Source organism: Mirounga angustirostris, unplaced genomic scaffold, assembly GCF_029215605.1.
Source record: "Mirounga angustirostris isolate CCGP_5_RB_7025 unplaced genomic scaffold, mMirAng1.0.hap1 SCAF_2, whole genome shotgun sequence".
NCBI classification, from domain to species: domain Eukaryota; kingdom Metazoa; phylum Chordata; class Mammalia; order Carnivora; family Phocidae; genus Mirounga; species Mirounga angustirostris.
Window position 1 is genome coordinate 142,839,304 of NW_026991710.1, and position 21,423 is coordinate 142,860,726.

Sequence of the window (21,423 nt, forward strand, 5' to 3'; positions counted from 1 at the left end):
CCTCAATAACAATAAAGCTAAAAAAGGTAGATATATGCATACCCTCCTGATATGTTATTAAATCAATCATAATATATTTATTCTATTTTAAATTATGTTTAAAACATATTCAAAATATACGTAACATATTTATGTACGAAAATAGAGTAGGATGAAATTATTGCCCATTTTTTTCTAGCTTCAGTTATTTTGGTTAAAAAGTCAGCTATCAATATTACTGCTTTTTTTTCAAGGAAATGCCTGTTTCAGCTCTAGCTGGTTTATGATTTTCTCTTTGTTTTTGACTTTCAGTAGTTTTAGTTTAATGTTCATATTTATCCATTTATTTATTTTATATTTGGGGGTTTTTTCACCATAAATTGTTTACAAAAGGACCTGATGAGCTTCAAATGATGTTATCTTCCACCAGAGTGAGTTCTCCCATTTTTTTGTTTGGTTACATGATTGAAGATGTGATCACTTCAGTCCAAGTAGAGACTAAAGTGGTACTGTTGGTATTGCTGGTATTGTTTTCCAGTTTTATTAAGTTCCAGTCTATACCTGATATAACTCTATTCCTGGGTCATGACCCTTTTGGACTTTGAGTATGAGACTGGTGGGTCTCGTTTTCTCAGTCCTAAAAGACTTCCAAAGATCTTCCTTTTTCCTACAGAGCTTTCTAAACCTTCTACATCTTCCAGCTCTAAAGCTTTCAAAAATGTCTTCAGGGGCATAAATAAATGCAGAACCTTCCTTCTAATGGCTTTTTACTTAATAATTGCCACAAGACTGCAAAAAATTTGGTGTGGTACTCCAACATTGCATGCAGATCTGGTACTCAGTAAACATCCTCAGTAAACTCATAGAAACACTATGCCTCCCAAGTTTCTGTCACTCTAGTCCCATGTGGTCACTAAAAGCTTTAATAATTTTTTTAATCTCATAGAAGAGGCTCTCTGTATATGCTAAGTACAATTTTCAAACCATGTCCAGAATCAACAAATTCTTTGTGAGGAAACCACGATTAAAGATTCCCATCACACCATTAGTAAGTTCTTGCCATTTTACAATTTTAGCCAGCCAAATCCCCATTGTTTCCACAGCTTTCTGTTGCAATACGAATGATAACCACTTACTATATCCATCTGGAAGCACACAAATTTCCAATAACCTTTAAAAAAGAGAGAGAGAAAGAAACTGACAGAGAGGGGCACCTGGGTGGCTCAGTTGGTTAAGCGACTGCCTTCGGCTCAGGTCATGATCCTGGAGTCCCGGGATCGAGTCCCGCATCGGGCTCCCTGCTCGGCAGGGAGCCTGCTTCTGCCTCTGACCCTCCCCCCTCTCATGTGCTCTCTCTCTCTCATTCTCTCTGTCTCAAATAAATAAATAAATAAATCTTTAAAAAAAAAAAAAAAGAAACTGACAGAGAGTAAGAAAGACAGGAGGCCCCCACACAAAACCTTCCTTTACTGTATATTTTTATGATGTCTTTCTTTGTGAGAATTTAGATACTGACTTTTCTAAGTTAAATATAAATTATTTAAAAAAACAAATAATACTTCAAGAATTTACATGTAATGAAAAAATGTGAAGATGATAGGTCAATGACTAAAGTTGTGTTCACTGGTCAAGAGAACATTCTGTGAGGGCTAAGATTTGTAATTTGACATTGTGGAGTTAACAATATAGATTAACTCATCTCTTTTTGTTCCTTGTCACATTTTACTAAGGTTATTTAGTATAACCTGCCTATCCCATTTTCTCAGATTCTAGTGGGGTATATTAGTAACAGTATTGATGTTGATTTAATAATAGCAAATCCTGATCAAAGAATATGTTGCAAATAAAATTGGAAAAGAGTTTTCCTGCTTTTATTCTATGTGGGTCAAGGAATTATTTCTTCAATGACTATTCTAATATTTTTTCAGTGAGGACATTATAGTTCACAACATATGCTTTTTGCCTGTAGCCCTACCTCAAGGTAAAAAGACCCTAAGGGAACTACATATTCAATGATAGGAACTATTAGTTCATTTATTGTATAAATATCTACATTTTTTTCTCTAGCCACTGAATACTATAATTTGATAGAGTCATACAATCAAATGGAAAACATGAGCAAAATTCTTATTTTTCCTCAAGAAATTTAATCTCTTGATATATTTATATGGAGAGGCTTATGAATTAGAGGTTAAATATAACAGCGATTACAGAAAGAACAAACTATTATTCTATAAAACAAATGAACCCTATATTGATAAAATCCTACTGCCACTGAATCATTTATGGTAGGATCTACTTAATTACATTGATTAATGTTATTAGAAGCATAAATTTTACCTTTGATTGATAAAACTTGACAGTAGTCTCCTGGAACTTTGCTGGAAGAGGTCTTCTTCCAAACAGATTTGCCAAGACTAACAACAGCTTTTCCATAACATCTTGAGAAAAATGTTTTGAGCCTATACAAAACAAAGTGCCTTGTTTAAATGTAAAAAAGTGTGTCAATCCCATTTTCAACATTTAAATTGAATGTTATACTGCATTTCATTTCATGGAAACTGAAAATATGTGACAAATACAGCAACCAAGGAATGACTATATCTGCTGACAGTTTACATCTGTGCCTTCTTTTTCATTCTTGCTACTCCCACGCTAGTTCGGACCAAAATCATTCCAACCACAAATTGCCTCATCTCCTTACTGGATTCTACCCCCCCCCCCACGCCCCTCCAACTTCAGGCTATGACCAGTTTTCCTAAAGCATTTTATGATCATATCTTTCACCCATTCAAAAATCTCTGATTGCATCTCAATGCCTCATAAACAAAATCCAATCTCCCCAGCCCAGCATTTAAGGCTTTCCAAAATTCAGCCCACAAATAACCTCCCAGCCTTATCTCCCTGTCTTACCTTCTTGTCACTCATATTAAGATACCATCAACTTGACTTATTTTCTGTCTTTCACAACACATGAGCATTACACTGCAGTGATTAAAAAGGTCACACCTTTTATAACTTGGGCTCTAGAGTCAGACTACTTATATTTGAATCTTGGCTCTGACACTTATTAAAATTGTGTGACCATGGCAATTTATTTAACTTCTCTGTGTCTGAGTTTCCTTACTTACAAAAGAGTGATAGTCCATATTATGTGCCTCATAAAGTTATCAAATTTTCTATATCCATGATTATAATAGCTTACACCCTCCCACCCCACCCACACCCATACAGCAATGAACATAACTGTACTTCCTGTTGCAGGAAATTATTTCTCCTCTTACAGAGTTTTTAGGGGGACAGAATTTCCTGAGTATTCTTGTTTCACAGAACAATGCATGTTCAGAGCATAGTGACTGGACCTATTGCACAAAGTAAAGTGTTGCTGCTATCAGTTCATGACAGAAGATAAAGAAATGCTGTGAAAGGCACTGTATTTGCCAGGCAGTAGGAAATATAACAAATTTAAGCACCAAAAGGAAAACATTTCTTATGGGGACACTGTTTAAGGGTCTATGGTTTAATTATAAAAATCAAAGTTTTTAATTTTAAAAATGTATTAAACGGAATATTAGGCAGGCATTTAAAAGGAATTCACAAAAAGTTTACATGATATTGGCAAAACTATATTTCAGGGAAAACAAGATTCTAGATTATGCAATTAATGTATCAGTTATTTAAAAATACTATATAGTTATATTCTAAGAAAATATGATTGGAAGAAAATACTCACAAATACTAATGGTGAACATTATATTTAACATAATGCCTTCCTATATCCCTTTTCTATGATGAGCACATATTACATATAATTAAGAAAAAATATTTATTAAAAAATCATATATTTTTTAATTATGTTCTGAGTCCTGGAGTCCATAGATCACTAAAGTTCATAAGAAACTGACATTTTAAAATAGGTGTCACAAAATACGGTTGTCTCCCATATGATCTATATTAATAGGTATACAAAACTTTATTTTATCCAATTTCGTATCTCTAAATTATCTAAATATTAACTTGTGTTTTCTTTGTAGAAAAAATTTTCCTAAGTGCTAGCTTCACTATAGTCTCTGTTACTCTTTTAAGATTATACACACAAACATCAAGCTTACCTTCCCTAGTTGGCTGACAGAGATTATGGAAAAGGCCTTTTACAAGAAAACTGACAAAAACAAGATTAGAAGGCTCATGATAATGCAAATGTGATACAAGTCCAGCAAACCCCATTGGTTTACCTTCTTGATCTAAATAGCCCTAAAAAACAAAAATAATTTATTAGTTTGACTCAATACATCCATTAATTAATAACTCACTTATTAAGAGCTAGTTTAAAACAGTATTTAATGCCAGTATAAGAGAGATTGGTAATCGTTACCTGGCCCAGTTGCGATAATTATATCAAGTAAAGAAATATTCATCATTGAATATAACCTTCTAAAGACCACAATTAATTCAGCATGATAAAAAATAAAGATAGTACCATTCCTATTTCACAAAAAGACAAAGGACAATCATACCTGTTTCACAAGGAATTGCAAAGAAAACAAGAAATAAAGTTTTAATATCTTCATGACTCTGGGTTTTTTGAAGGACAGCAATGAATGCTTTAGCACTGACAGCACCTTTAAAGAAGAATAATTCACATCATGTTAGTTTTATGAAATATATTTTTAAATAATAATATAGGTATATTATAATTTTAAATTTTTTCTTATGATGTTTTGACATCTTAAAAAAACCTTTTTGAGAAAAACAAACAAACAAAAAACTTTTCTGGTTGGGAAGAGACTGTCCCTTCCCAGGCTAGCTAAATCCTAAAGATAACAACAACTTGCCTAAAAGCATGCCTATCATATACAAACCAACCAATCCCAAGTTTATACCCCCAACTACTTCCTTCCCTAATTCTCACACATCTAGCCAATACTTCTTGTGTCCTAAATCATCCCAGAGCAAGGTCCCAGGCAACAAGAGGCCACCTGCACAGCCCAAAACCCAGCAGAATTATTCAAACTAGCCCGTCCGGGGCGCCTGGGTGGCTCAGTCATTAAGCATCTGCCTTTGGCTCAGGTCATGATCCCAGGATCCTGGGATCGAGCCCTGCATCAGGCTCCCTGCTCAGCGGGAAGCCTGCTTCTCCCTCTCCCGGTCCCCCTGCTTGTGTTCCCTCTCTCGCTGCGTCTCTCTCTGTCAAATAAATAAATAATCTTTAAAAAAAATAAAAAATAAATAAACAAACTAGCCCATTCTTAACTGCTTACTCTGCCCTGTCTTGCCTTTTCCATAGAAACTATAATAAAGGCAGGTCACCTAAACCTTCCTACAGCTCCTATCTTTCTCCTGCTGACCAGCCTGGTACCCTTCACATATAGTCCCACATAGTGTGCCCTGACTCCTGTCTCTGAGGCTTATACTTTATTCTCCTGAAATTTACCTCTGTCTCCTCCCGTCGCTGCACCTATCACATAAAAGAATATAAAACAATAGGATAGATATTACCCATATCTATTATACCACACAGATTCCTGCAATATATAAGATTCAGTTAAATTTCAAATTATTTGCTTTACCATCTTCTTACATGGCACAACCTTCCTTTAACAAATAGAACATATAAAACAGAATCATCAGAAATGAAACATATTGCCAAAAATTCTGATAATGAATGTGAACCCAGTTTAAGAGCTTACAGCTCTAGGTTTATTCTAGAGAAAAACAAGATATGCTATTGCATTCCCTGCAGTGTTGTGGCAAAAATAATAGAACTAGGTTGATTAAAACAAGAGTAATAAAAATATTGCTTGGTTGCGGCACCTGGGTGGCTCAGTCATTAAGCATCTGCCTTCGGCTCAGGTCATGATCTCAGGGTCCTGGGATCAATCCCTGTGTCAGGCTCCATGCTTAGTGGGGAGTCTGTTTGAGGATTTCTGTCCCTCTCCTTCCGCCCCTCCCCCGCTCATGCGCTCTCTCTCTCTCTCTCTCTCTCTCTCTAAAATAGATAAGTCTTTAAAAAGAGAAAAAGAGGGGCGCCTGGGTGGCTCAGTCGTTAAGCGTCTGCCTTCAGCTCAGGTCATGATCCCAGGGTCCTGGGATCGAGCCCCACATCGGGCTCCCTGCTCTGTGGGAAGCCTGCTTCTCCTTCTCTCACTCCCCCTGCTTGTGTTCCCTCTCTCGCTGTGTCTCTCTCTGTCAAATAAATAAGTAATCTTTTAAAAAAATATTGCTTGGTTTTTGGGGTAAAACAGCACTGAGATAGCAGTTCAGATAACCTTTTAGCTGCCCACTAAAACATCTATGAGGTTCTAATAAAAGGAAAATTTCCTGACATCACCAAATTTAAGCCTGGCTACCATTAGGCCTGAGAGTTTGTAGAACCTGGGAAGAGTCTGTACTCATTGTAAGGCCAATGGACAATGTAAAAAGAAGGTGGGAGGATACAGATGAGAAAAAGAAGGGAGATAGGAAGGGGGACATGGTGTACCTCACCTTTACTCTAGGATGATTCTTTTTGAGAGTGCCAAAAATGCCCTTTCCTACTACCTCTCTCTCTCTCTGTTGCTCTACATTTAGTCATAGATGGCAACAGCAAGAAAACAGCTGAGTAGTAAGAGGGTGAGCAACTCATGGTGGTTCACTGTAATCTTAGAGATGTAAACACATAACTAAAGTCATATTAAGATGGTAAGGACCCTGATAGCAATGCATACCATAGTTTTTAGTGATGAATGACATCCACATGATCAATGTGGCAGTGAGACTGGCAAAAGTGGATCAATAAACTTTCAGTCCAGAAAATCTACATAAGTTTAAAATCTACTAAACACTAACATTTGGGCCAAAAGCTATTCATCTAGCCTCACATTTAATAGGGTATTTGAATAGCACTTAGGTAGCCAGGGAGAAGCCAGAGTGAAATCATACATCCTATTCTTTGGCAATCCATCAGACTTAGAAAAATGTACCTATATTCAAAAGTGAGAAAATAGAAAAACCCACAATAGATCAACTCTTTATAAGAAAATTGATCACCTTCCTAAAATACTAAAATATGCTAAAAATATTTATTAAATGTCTATACCAGGAACTAAGACGACCATCTTTGGCCACAGAGTGCTTATATTCCAGTGGAAAATATAGAGAAAATAAATAAAAACATGATAGATAGATAGATGATAGATAGATAGATAGATAGATAGATAGATAGATAGATAGATAGATAAAAAGACAGATAGATGATAGATGATAGATATTTGATGTTATGTAAGGAGTGATACATGCTATATATAAATGAATACGGATCATAGTGCAGCAGACAGGATATACATTTACAATTTAGAAAGCATAGTGGACAGTAGGCTTCACTGAGAATAATGTTAGAGCAAAAACTGGAATGAGATAAAAGAGTGAGGTTATGTAATGTGCCTGAAATATCCATGGAGCAGGGAGTGGGCTCATGTGGGAGAGCAGGAACAGGTTAGTTCAACAAGATAATCAGGGATCAGGTTCTGCAGAACCACCATAAAAACATTGGCTTTTACTCTTAAACAAAAGAAAAGGGGGGGAGCTGACCTATAAAAATTATTTTCTTTATGCAGCAAAAAGTTTTTTGAAAAATTATTTGGCATCCTCAATGGATACCATAAGATATGACCTCTACAAGACAAGGCAAAACAGCATAAGGTAAATGGACAATTATAAATTGACATTAAAAATACTTTATTTCATCTAAAACTAATGATGTAATGTATGGGGATTAACATAACAATAAAAAATAATAATTTTTAAAAATACTTTATTAATATGTAAAAGAGTGATATAAGAAATAGTGAAGAATTTCAGGAAATTAAAATTCCACATGTGTATTACTAAAGAGCAGAACTGAAACTCTGGAGAGCAGCATCAGCAATGTGAAAGATAAACTTCACATGTTTTCTCATAATGAAGAAAAACATAGCATTGGAGTACAGAAAAAGAATTTTTGATTTAAAAATTATAACACTTCCTGAAAAGAAATTGAACAAATTAAAACAGAAGCAAATATCAAAGATTTAATTTAAGATATCTCTTCTTAGTTCCAAAACTACTTGAGCATTATTCAATGCAAATGTATTTAGCAGTACTGAATCGTACACTCAAAAATGGTTAAGATGGTAAATTTCATGTTATTTTTATTTTACCACAATTTTAAAAACTGAGCATGAAGCTTCCTATGAGCATGCTTCATGTAAGCATGGAAATTCAAAGTTCTTAGCATATAACTAAAACATCAATTTAAAAAATGACCCACAAAACAAGAAATCCTGAGGAAAAGAATTTTAAATATAAGGATTTTTTTTAAAAGATTCATATAAATACATAGGCAGAAAAAAATCAAATTAACTACAAGAAAGCAGGAATTACATAGTTCCACAGGGGAGACTAAAAGAGTCTACTCCACTGTAACAGTACATGCCGGAGGTAATGAAACTGTCTTAGTTTGATGTGATGAGTAAAGAGAATATTCTAAGAATTTTATGTCCATATTTGAGCCTTTTATGTGTGAAGATTGCAGATAGATCTTCTCAAACATGCCATCAAACATGCCAAGGCAAAGAAAATAAACCACTCCAATAAACTTTCTTTAAAAATCTTTAAACACTTGCTAAAAGATGTATTCTTCTCTCCAACACAGAAGTAAAAATTAAGTATGCAGAAATGGGGAAGTTTGGGTCTAAAATGATATGTGCCTGCTCTGTAGGACCATCAGCAACACAAGAGCCAACTCATCACGAAAGTCCTGAAAGAGTCCTCACATCAACAAACAGTATCTGATTTAATTGGGCATACTAATCAATATACAAAAACAATGCATCTTCATAAGGATGAAAACCAAATTGTTTCATTATGAATTTTAAATCTTTCATTGTGTGATTAGACACAAAATATTTATCTCAGGAAAAACTTCAGGAAAAGTTTACAGTCATACCAATCAATATCTAATCAAATATATCAGTGTTTGAAAACCAAATGTACACCTATGCCAAAATACCAAAATGATAATATGACTGTCTTTGGATGATGAAACCTGGTATGGTTTTTGCTTTCTTTCAACCTTTTGCACTATGGTGAATTTGGATTACTTTGTTTTTTACAAAAAATAAACTCTTTTCTTACAAAATGATCACAACAAATCGTGTTCCTTTTGAAAATGGAATCTAATCCAGATCTTTTAAAATCTATAGCCAGGGGTGCCTAGGTGGCTCAGTGGGTTGAACATCTGACTCTTGATTTCACCTCAAGTCATGATCTCAGGGTCATGATCTCCAGGATTATGAGATCAAGCCCCGCATCAGGCTCTGTGCTCATCAGGGAGTCTGCTTAAGACTTCCTTTCCCTCTCCCTCTGCCCCTTCTCTCACTCATGCTCTCGGTTTCTCTCTCTCTCTCTGAGTAAATAAATAAAATCTTTAAAATATAAAATAATATACAATCGATAGCCAGCACCCTTAACTACTATAGGACAATATCAATCACACATGAAAAAAGTAATCTTTAATTCCAAATGCCCATCCAGCACAAATTCTATGACTGATAGAGGAGACAAACAAAACTAATTATTATTCTCCCACTCTGCCCCAACCCTATACTATGCAAGACATTGCAAAGCATAAAAAACTGATGAAACTGAAGTTATTGCTACAGATTTCTAAAGAAGAGCAAACCTAACCACAGCCAAGCCAGTAGTGAAGACTCTACCTCAGAAAATGTCAAGCACAGTACCTTCGCTTTAGCATCCTCTGGGTCATCTCCTTTGGAAGCCAGCAGCATGAGTCGCAGGACCAGGGTAATGCCGAGAGGGAATTGTCCTCTCAGTTCAGGAACATTGGATTTAATGAGTTTTTCTATTTTGGGCAATGGAATATCAAAGAAATATACATCTCCCAGCAGGTCTTGACCTCGTCTTCCAGCACGTCCAGACATCTGGAAACAGAAGAGAATCACAAAGTAAAACTTCCCTAAATATTTTCTCCATCACAGTATAAGAATTGAGCCTTTTACATGGAGTTGTAGCAAGTAAATTGTGCATATGTCCAACCATTATATAAACTGAAACTAAAATCCAATGGTGTAGCACTTAGGAAATTTACCATGGCTAAGACAGAGCTGAGAATGAGGCATTTATCATTATTATACACTTATTTCATGCCAAAAATTGTGCTATATATTTATATCATAATATATAGATGAAACAAAGCACAAGAAGACTAGACCCTAATTACAAATTCACTTATCGCTGAACTAATTACACCAATTCTCTCCTTTCCCACTTCCTCTCCCTTGTTCCTTTCTCACACACCAGTGTGTTGCATTACAAATCACCATAAAAACTGTGCACAAATTGAGGAATACATGAGTAAGATAAAATTCTGAAATTCTACTTGTAGCAAACAAACTCTTTATAGAAGTTGTATTAGTTCTCATGTATTAAGTGCTTAGAAGGTGTTAAATTCTTTGAACTGTCTTTATACAGACCTCACAACAACAACCATATAAGGTAAATATAATCATTATCTCCATTTTATAATGTAGAAATAGGACCATGAGGGATAGAAGAAACTTGTTTGTAGTCAAACACCAGAAAATGGAGAATCCAACTCACACCCTGGCATTTTGACTCCCAAGTTTATCATCTGAAACATCATAACACATAGGGTTCTGGAGAACCCTACTATGGGATTCCCAAAGATGATATGGGAGAGGAGAGCTCATGCAGAACACAGCCCCAGGAAGAGAGATCAGAAGGACAGGGGTTGGTAAAGTGGTGGGAAATAAGAGGGGTGTTATATTGGATAGGAACAAGGCCTACAAGAATAAGAAGTAAGTGTTTAGAGAGAAAGAGAGGGGGGCATTTTGATAAAAACTTGAATATTGGCTGATACCTAAAAATGATGCTGCTAGCAGAAATATTCATCAAATATTCCTGAGCAGGGAAGCCATATGAAGACACACTGTACTGTGTATAGGACATAGCAAAGTAAGGAGAATTGAAAATCAAAAGAACCATTTTAATAATACAAGGCCAAGAATGTATGATGAGAGATAGTGAAGACAGAAATTGCAAGGCAAAATCAAATACATGTAAGAGAATAATGAAGTGGGCTTGGTAATAGATTGTGTATTGGGAGCAAAGAAGAGAGAAGTATTAACTCCAGAGTGCAAAATCATGTGCACAGGAAATGAATGAGTAAACATCCATCTAGCACCTTTGATATGTATCTTTCTTACAAATAACTTCATTTAATTCTTGCAAATGTTGTGGGGTAGTAACTGTCACCCCTATTCTGGAGATAGGAAAAAAAGGATCAGGCAGTTCAGTTGTCTCACCCAAAGTCACATATCTGGTTGGTGAGGGCCACATAATTCTGCGCTCATGTGCCTACCACTAGACTACAGCTAATCAAGAGAGTCAGGCACGAATGAATGCCAAGGTGTGCTAGCACATGAATTGCAATATATTCGTAAACTAACAGCTCACATTTTTTACCATTTTATGGCCGTACTTTCATAATGAAATAGTGAGTGTATGCATATTGCAATACCTGTCTGTAATTTAAAGCATCCAGATAGATTGAGTTTTGAGCAAAAACCACAGATTTACAAGGCATGTTGATTCCTAAAGCAAGTGTCCCAGTAGCTGTCACCACCTAGAAAGAGAATAAATCAATTCTTCATGAAAGAGCATTTCAGTAGAATGCCATATAGTTACTGAAACTCTCTGCACTTCCATTGAACCGCAGTGGGAAAGCCACAGATGCCCTATTTGATATTGGATCTCCACACTGACAAGAGTACCTGGCACATGACAGGTGTTCAGTAACTATTTCTTAATGAATGACTAAAAAAGGGAATTTCCTCATGGCAGGGTAATAATACTTTTACAAACCACCTTCTGGGATATTGCCTACTTCATCCACTACAATTTATTTGTGAAGGTTATTTCTATGGGGATAACATATCTTGTAATAAGGGCAAAACAAAGTTTCATTTTTCCCCCTTGAATTGCCTTGACAACTGACCAAAAATGGGAGTAGGGCAAACTTTAAGTTTCTTAAATGATCCAACTTTTGCTCATTCTCTCATATAATGTTGGGTATTTCCAATGGCCCTCTCTTTCTCTTTACATTGATTGTCATATATGCCATGGCTTAATGTTAATGTTTAAGTATATGGAATAATTCTCTCTAATTATTCTGTAACTGAGACCTATACATCTGTGAAAATGAAACACACCATTTATTAACTATTTTTCTAAAGTTCTTTAATAAAAACAAAAATGGGAAAAGTAAGAACATTAAATTTATACTATAAGTAGAATAAATACCTTTTTAAAAATGTGCTCTCTATAACAAAGCTATCACTATTTCCATATTGCCTTCTCTAGAGTGATCTAATTATTCATTCATTAAATCAATAGTAATTAAGCCACTACTATTTAACATATACTATTTTAGACACAAGATATGCCGATCAAAATAGGTGTGCCTCTTTTCCTCAATTTATAAGCATGTAGAAAATTTTGTCTCTAGTTATTGACCTTTTTTTTTAAAGACTGTATTTATTTATTTGAGAGATAGAGAGCTTGAGTGGAAAGGAGGGGCAGAAGGAGAGGGAGAAGCAGACTCCCTGTCAAGCAGGGAGCATGACTCAGGGCTCAATTCCAGGACCCTGGGATCAGGACCTGAGCTGAAGGCAAAATATTGAGGAAAGTTAAAAGATAATTTTTTAATCTGGATAAAAACCAAAATATATTATTAACAACTTTGCTTAGCTTTTCTCTTAACTAATAACAAGTTTTTTATTTACTTTAAAAGTCAATAATTAGAGGGGTGTCTGGGTGGCTCAGTCATTAAGCGTCTGTCTTCGGCTCAAGTCATGATCCCAGCGTCCTGGGATCAAGCCCCGCATCGGGCTCTCTTCTCAGTGAGAAGTCTGCTTCCCCCACTCCCTCTCCCTCTGTGCTCTCTCTCTCTCTCTCTCTCAAATAAATAAAATCTTTAAAAAATACTACCTAGTGTATTATCCTCTTACTCTCTCCTCTCTCCATCCCCCTGCTTTTGAGCTCTCTCTCTCTCTCTCACATACACAGATATAATATACATCATACAAAAAATTTTATATGGATAATTTAAAAAACTCAGAGGCTATTCTTAAATATTACTCAAGATCTAAACTAAGAAATTATGTTAATCCTCCATGTAGATTTATCGAGACTATCCCCATGCATCCTCATGTAAGATAATAAATAAAACATAATAAGGGTTGGTTTTCAAGCTATTTAAGGTAATCTTCCTCTTGTCCACTATGAGTGATGAGAGAGAGAGCATTTAGGAATGACTCATCTAAAAACTGCCAAAATACGCAGTGAGCCCTGAGGAAGTGATACATTCTTGCTCTTACTTCAGCTATTATACTGAGAACAGATTTGACCAAAACCTATTATAAGTGCCCTCTAAGCCCGTGAAAGAATGTTTGTAACCAAAATTATATGAACAGCTGACAAAATTCCCTAGATATTATAAATGAAAAAGAAATGGATTGTTGTTCCAAGATCATAATAGGTATACTTCATTACAGAAATATCTGTATCTGTTTAGGGAATATTTTAATTCTTGAAAAAGACATAAACTACATGATAAACTTCAAACCCCCTCCCTCAATTAAATGAGATGGAAGGATATGCAGTGATATCATGAGTTGTAAAAAAAAATAAATAAAAGATAAAATAATAAAATAATGAATAAAAATATAATTAGATGAGAAAAAAGTTACTATTTTCTCCTTTCACGGACATTCACTTTCATACAGACACAGCTTCAACTTTTAGAATGAAAAAATTTACCTACCCTAATAAAACCTTTCCTAAAAAGAATCTCAACTAACTGCTTTTCTTTGAAGTTTAAAGAGCTGTGATGATATCCAATACCCCTTCTTGCCAAAGCCTTCAGTTCTGCACCCTTTCTTGTGAATTTTACTCGATCAAACACCATCTGCAAAGTCTGAAAGAAACAACAGTATTAGGGATTTTGATCATTTTAAGTTTAATTTAAATCAGAATAAAATATTTAAAGAAAGTAGCAGTCATACTGTGTAATAGTTTGACTAAACAAAGCAACTACTTGAAATTGACTTTACATGAGTACAAAGAAAAATTTATGGCAGCAACAGTAACTATAGGAAATATTCCCAAATTTTTGAACAGACTGTCTCTCACTGTTTCACCCCACTTCAGGGGTGAATAGTACTGACAAAACAGTAGACAAAACACCCAGAGGAGGTGTGAGTGTATTACCTGCTCTTGCCTGAGGGAAGTCAGTTCTCTACTGGAGCCTTACAAGTTCTCCCTAGGGACAGAGACAGAGAGAGAGAGAGAGAGAGAGAGAGAGAGAGAGAGAGACTTCTCCAGGAAGGCAGAGTGGGCTCCTTACCCCATATCGTCTGGGAGTGCTTACTTCTCACTGTAAATCAGTCACAAATGGCCTAAAAAATAACCATTCCCTAGGGGGGAAATCCACTTGTGTAGAGAGTTATACGTACAAAAACAAACACTGCTTATGAGAGGGAGAAAAAAAAGAAAGAAAAAAAACCCCTAAGCATCCAAAAGCAAAAGACACTTCGGTTGTGTAGTCATCCACGCAATGGAATATTGAGGAGCCATTCAAATGATGATATAAATTCATAGTTATTAAAAAGGAAGAAACTATGAAGTTTACAAAAAAAAAAAAATACAATAGAACTGTGTGTGAGTGTGTGTGTGTGTGTGTGTAGTCACAAATGAAAAACATATAAAGGGTTCATCCAGAAGGGCAGTGTTTACTTCTGATTGATGACATTGTTTTTATTGTTACTAATTTGTATTTTCAAATTCATCTACCATAAGCATGAATTGTTTGCCTTAAAAAAAATTTACAGAAAAAATGGCATAGCGCTTTTATATTTCAATGTCTTTTGGTAGAATGTTTTAACTATAATATAGACAGCTTCTGATTTTGACAAATTCTGTGTACATTATTTAAGTGGTATTGAACCACATGTACCCAAATATTCAAATGAGGTGTATGGGATTTAAGTCTAGAATTCAGGCTGTGAAAAAGCCTTTCTGTGAAAGAAAAAATAATAAAAGGACAGACCCTCTCAGGAGTTAATTGTTAACAAGCAAGAGATAACCTATAAAACTTTTCCTGTCCTTTTTAGACATGCTCTGCAGAGCCCTCAAGACTTATGTGTAAGTAGAAGGTCACAGAGAGAGAATTCTATTCTATTAGAGATTGCATTTAGTTATTACATTCAGCACTGTCTATAACTGAGAAATAATGGTTGATGAGTGAAGTCATTTCCTGGAGGAGTATTTTATTCCAAGCACTGACCTCAGTGTCTATAGCTTTTTGATTAGCATATGTGCACTCCTGAGGGATTTCCAGGTTCTTCTCTAAAGTCTTGAGTAGATTATTATGTTCAGCTTCATGTATTAGGATTTGATCCATTTTTCTGGGATTTTTCTGGCTTTTTTCATCTCTGTTTGTAAAAATAAATTTTAAATAATGAATAGTCAGATTTGGCTATCATCATGAGCCCAAGACTTCCTAGATCCCCTCATCACCCAGACATTCACTCCTATATACATCTGTACTATTTTGACTCAGACTTCCTCTTCTAATGCTCTTCCTCATTAGCCTCTGGGACTTGGGGTCCTTCAGTAAACATTTCCCTATGTACCCATATCTTCCCTGAATGTTCCCTCCCCTCCTTGCTGCAAGTAGCCTTCTTACCAAATCCAGTTCTCCCGACATGACCTTGTTTCCCCTTGCTAAAGTGATAATCATTTTCTCTTTTTCAGCCTTTAGGACACCAGGCTTGGAGGTAAGGTAAGTGTCCCCCCCTTGTTCCACATTGCCAATTTCAGGCCATTGTCCTTTCCTTGTGGTAGAGGCTACAACAGCTCTGAGCTTGGTTGCTAAGGAAGGGCTCTCAGCTACACTGTTCCCTGGAGAATTGTCCTCAACCTACAAGAGCTTCCTAGAAATGCCTGTGAGGTTACAACCTCTCTTGGGAGAGAGGAAGAAGCCTAAGGCCAGTAACTAATATGAGGTACAAAAATCAGCCACCTGGACCCAAGCTGGGACAATTCGTGATGCTCCCAGATCTCTCTATTGGACGAGGCTTAGGCATGCACATCCATGCATATTTTCTTTACTTTCTCCCCCTCCCCTTTTATTTTTGCTTCCTTCACTTTCCCACAGGTCCCTCATAAGCACAACCTTTCAATAAATCACCAACACAGATATCCCCATCTCAGAGGGTGCTAGTAAGGAATCTTACCTCAGACATGGTTGCATAAACCCTGGCTATGTCATCAGACCATATTATCCATTATCCCTCAATGTAACGGCCTTTTATAGATACCCAGATCACTTACCCTTTCTTTAATTTTTTTCACTTTGTCTCTTAGCTGTGAATTTAAGACAACTCCAAATATGAGAAGTATCTCATCGCTAAGAGTTCCCACCTCCAACTACCATTACCCTTAATTCAAGGGAGAATGATATGACCATGGAAAGGCTTGGCCCTAATGTTTGCAAAGCAGGGGGCAGGGTACTAATGGAGGCCCACATATTGTTGTTTAACTATAAGTTTTGAATCAAGGTAACAAACTGCCAAATAAAATATATTCTCTCCTTCTACCTTAATAAATATAGCTCCATAATAATGTGGAATTTAAAAGGGTGAGAATGAGGGGCACCTGGGTGGCTCAGTCGTTAAGCGTCTGCCTTCAGCTCAGGTCATGATCCCAGGGTCCTGGGATAGAGCCCCGCATCGGGCTCCCTGCTCTGCAGGGAAGCCTGCTTCTCCCTCTCCTACTCCCCCTGCTTGTGTTCCCTCTCTCGCTGTCTCTCTCTCTGTTAAATAAATAAATAAAATATTTTATAAATAAATAAATAAATAAATAAAAGGGTGAGAATGAGCTCCGGGTGGCCACGCCTCTTAATATCCACTGACTCCTAACATTATAGGAACAGATGCAGATAGAAGAGGGTCAGAGTGGTACTCTCCAAAACACAGGGCCCCCTCTTACTCTCCATATAATGATGGTACTGAACAAGGTATTAAAACATCTTTTATATTTTTATAGTTTGAATTGTTGGTCACTAATCCAATTTGAAATGATGCCCTGAAGAAAAGTTGTCTAAAGATCAGTTACTGAAAAGGCTCATACTTCCTATGCTGTCCCTATCTGGGCTCTTCACCTCCCACTACTTCCAAGGAAACAGCACAACAGGCAGAGGGAAGATAAGACGAAAGGTCAGCAGCAAATTATACCTTGCTCTAAAATTTGAGAAATCTGAATCAGAGAAGCTCTGAAAACTGTGTCTACTTTGAAGAAATATCTGAGTTTTTTGATTGCTCAGATTCATTTAAAATATTTATGAAATGACTATTACCTACCAAACAATGTGCTGAGCACTGCAGATAAAAAGAGGAAAATACTAATAATGTAGAAAAAAGAAAGACAAATGAAAATAACAATAATGCATTATAATAACTGATCTACTAAATACTGAAAATGTAACAAGGACACAGGAAAAAAAAAAAGAGTACTAAATTTAACTGGGAATTACAGCAAGATTCAGAGAAGAGATAGCAAAATTACGAGTATAAGCTTTGGGGGCAATCAGAAAGGAGTGTACCTAAGGCAGATGGATCAGATCATGGAAAAACATAGAGGTAGAAGAACAGGTCATGTAAGGAGGACCATAAATGTTGATTATTATTAGAAGGGAGTGGTAGGAAGTAAAACTGGAAAAGTTAGGGCAAACCCCAAAACCTATTGACATACCAACAACATCCAAAAAATTTAGACTTTATCATCAAAGCAAGGAAGAAGGAAGAAAGAACATTGAACATTGGATAATTTAATTAATTTGAATGTTAGCAAGACCAATTGTTAGCTACACTGGAGAGTAGGGAACCCTAAGGTTCTGGAGTCTAAAAAAAGACCCTTGCAATCATTCAAGGAAGACATAATAAGCATCTACATCAGGCAGCAAATAAGATAGAATAATAGGGAAACAATAAACATCTTGAAGTAGAGTTGTCAGGATTAGACATGAGAACAAGGAAGAGGAGTCAAAAGCAAAGTTCTATCAAGCATAAAACTGGCATTTCAATCAATTCTCAAATTCATTCGATGTTCACGTATGTGACTGTGATGATAAATCAGTGACACCTCCATATTGTGACCCAAGACAACGTGTTTTGACTTTGTTCTGAGGACTGACAGAGAGTTGGAGTCACATATGCTTATTTTGAGGGATGATTATGTCAGGTACATAATCCACCAATACCGATAAGCTGTGGTCCTGCCTCTCTGAAGTCCTAAATGAGACTCATCTATGCAACTAAAGAATATGTATATAAATATTATGACCACTTATCTTTATCCCATTCTCCCACCCAAATTTACACAATTTGCAAATAAGTTCAAGCAATAACTAGAACTTCTTTGTAGCACATTCAATCTATGTTTCCGATTCAACTTGTGGAGTATTTTAATCCTTTAACCACTAATTTGTTTAATTAAATACTTACATTGTCTTTTGTTTCTCAATGGATTTTTTAACTTTTCGAAGTTTGTTAGTCATGTCATAGGCTTCTTTATCAGCTTTAGGAGGTCTTTGTCTCTTTTGCTTTTGCTCCAGGAAACTTCTCACACATATAGCTGTTTGTTCTACATCTCTTAAGTTGAATCTACAAGCAAATGAAAAGACCACTTGCCTTGAAAACAGTGTCATAAATAAAATTCAAATCATATTTCCATCTACTGTTAACATCCTGACATATACCTGTTGAGATTTTAATATCCATCTTTCTGAGTTTTATCCTGAATAGGCATACAAGGTATTCTGGGTCAGCAGATTCCTTATTAACTACATTATAGTAAACAGTAAGTTCCTCTCCTTGTTGAGACCTTACCCCTGAGGCAACAATGAGAGCCCATGAAAATTTTTCCTGTAAGAGTAGGTAAAATACTCCACAGGTAATGGACAGAGAACAATGGATTTTCTCTATTTATATACAGAAAAGGGATTGCCCCCCCAAAACAAGATGAGAAAAAAAAGTTTAAAAACAAAAAAGAATTATGCTCTTTTATTGGTATTGTTGATGTAGTTGCTCTTGTATTTAATTCCACTCAAATTTAGGCCTTTCTCCTAATAGAATCAAAGGCCCTTAGCATTATATAAATATGTGTAAGTTCAGATTACACAAATCTTTTGTGAATTTTAGAGACTCCTTTGGTTTTTTTCCATTTTTATTGAAATATAATTGACATGTAACATTGTGTAAGTTTAAGGTGTACAGCATGATGATATGATACATCTGCATATCACAAAGTGATTACCATAATAAGGTCAGTTAACACATCTATCACCTCTGGTGGCTGCCTTTTGTGTTAGTCTGAAAAGATTTAAGATCTACTCTTTTAGCAACATTGAAGTATACAATACAGTATTATTAGCTATAGTCAACATGCTATACATTATATCCCCAGAACTTATTCATCTTATAACAGGAAGTTTGTACCCTTTGACCAACATCTCTCCATTTCTCTCACTCCTACCCCCCTGAGAACCTGGCAACCACCAATCTACCCTCTGTTTCTATGAGTTCAGCTTTTTTAGATTCTATATATGTAAGTGAGATCATACAGTAAAATTTTGCTCTTAGGCAGGAATGGTATACTGATGAAGTAAGGATTAAATAAATGGCAGTCTATGACACATGGCAAGAAATTTTATATAGTAGACAATAAAAAAATAAAGTTAGTAAACACTTAAACATGCTATTTTTCAGACACTAAGTATCATAAATCTATTAATCCATTTTGTACTCACAATCACCCTATGAGGAAAGCACCATTATTTTCCCAATATCATAGATGAGAAAATGGATATATAAAGAGATTAAGTGATCTGTCCAGGATTCCACAGCTTGTATGTGGAGAGTCTGGCCTCCAAAGCCCATGTTCTTAGTCATGAAATCATGTTACTTCTTTTTTTATTTTAATGCAATTTACTTCATCTAGGTGTACATTCTGTATGAAATGGCATCATTTTCATCATAGAACCTCATGTTTTAAAATCTAGATCACTTGGGGGAGGGAGGAGCAAGATGGCGGAGGAGTAGGAGACCTAAATTTCCTCTGGTTCCAGGAATTCAGCTACATAGGGATCAAACCATTCTGAACACCTACGAACTCAACAGGAGATCGAAGAAAAGAAAAGTAACAACTCTCTGAACAGAAAAGCGACCACTCTCTGGAAGGTAGGACGAAAGGAGAAGTGAATCCAAAGTGATATTCAGGAAGATAGACGGCAGGGGAGGGGGCCTCAGTCAGCCACTACCAGCAAGTGATAGAGCCACGGAGCATAAAATCAGAACTTTTAGAAGTCGGCTTCGCTGAGGGACATGGCTCCAGTGGCTAAAGGGGGGATGGAACCCTCACTGAGACAGTGTGGTCTCAGGACCCTCAGGGTCACAGAAAGACCAGGGGTGCCTGAGTGCGGCAGAGCTCCCAGGTATCAGAGCGGGGAAGCAGCTGCAAAGAAAGAGCAGAGGAGTGGGCTCTCAGCTCGGGGCTGCCATAAACCGTGATCCGCGGCACAGTCAGGCCACTGCTCCTCCAGCAGGGACACAACAAGCTGCAGATCCGGGGAGACTCCCCTTCCTCCCCGGGGAACAGTGGTGTGGGAGTGCACCACAGGGATCTGCTGGGTTTGGAGACTCCACACGGGCGTCGGGTACCAAAAATAGAAACGCTTGGTAGCAGGCCGGGTGAGCATGGAGTTCAGCCAGAGACCAGGGAGATGGGAGTGATTGACTGCTTTTCTCTGGGGGCTCACTGAGGAGTGGGGCCCTGAGTTCTCAGCTCCTCCGGGGTGGAGATTAGGAAGCCTCCATTTCACTCTCATCCTCCAAAGCTGTATAGAAAGCTTACAGGGAACAAAAGCTAGGGAGAGCTAACCAAGCCGATTGCTTAGCTCAGACCCGCAAGGGCAGGGCAATTCCGCCTCCAGCAAAGACATTTGGGAACCATGGCAACAGGCCCCTCCCCCAGAAGATCGGCAAAAACAGCCAGCCAAGACCAAGTTTACCGATCATGAAAACGGCAGAACTCCAGCGCTAAGGAAATACTGCACATAGAATTCACGGCTTTTTTCCCATGATTCTTTAGTCTTTCAAAGTTTTTTTCTTTAACTTTCTTTTTCTTTTTCTTTTTTTTTGAATTTTTCTTTTTCCCTTTTTCAACCAACATCTTATCAGTCCCTTTTTTAAAAATCTTTTTTATTTTTCATTTTTAGAGTCATATTCTATCCCTTCATAGTAGTTAACCTTATTTTTGGTGTATATA

At 36.6% G+C, this 21,423-nt stretch overlaps 1 protein-coding gene across 25 annotated transcripts in view; it reads right to left on the reverse strand.

Annotated features, from left to right (window-relative positions):
• The window catches only part of DDX60 (DExD/H-box helicase 60), a 202,919-nt gene that overhangs the window by 110,583 nt on the left and 70,913 nt on the right, over positions 1 to 21,423 (reverse strand). For all 25 annotated transcript variants that reach the window (XR_010409612.1, XR_010409627.1, XR_010409613.1 and 22 more), the window contains 8 exons: positions 18,603 to 18,761; positions 15,383 to 15,530; positions 13,862 to 14,014; positions 11,558 to 11,662; positions 9,738 to 9,938; positions 4,497 to 4,601; positions 4,092 to 4,233; positions 2,320 to 2,441 (listed from right to left, as the gene is read on the reverse strand). Coding sequence is in view for 8 of the 25 variants with exons in the window: in XM_064585252.1 (XP_064441322.1) it covers positions 2,320 to 2,441; positions 4,092 to 4,233; positions 4,497 to 4,601; positions 9,738 to 9,938; positions 11,558 to 11,662; positions 13,862 to 14,014; positions 15,383 to 15,530; positions 18,603 to 18,761 (1,135 nt within the window). In the remaining 17 variants the exon portion in view is untranslated. The remainder of the gene's footprint in view (positions 1 to 2,319; positions 2,442 to 4,091; positions 4,234 to 4,496; positions 4,602 to 9,737; positions 9,939 to 11,557; positions 11,663 to 13,861; positions 14,015 to 15,382; positions 15,531 to 18,602; positions 18,762 to 21,423) is intronic.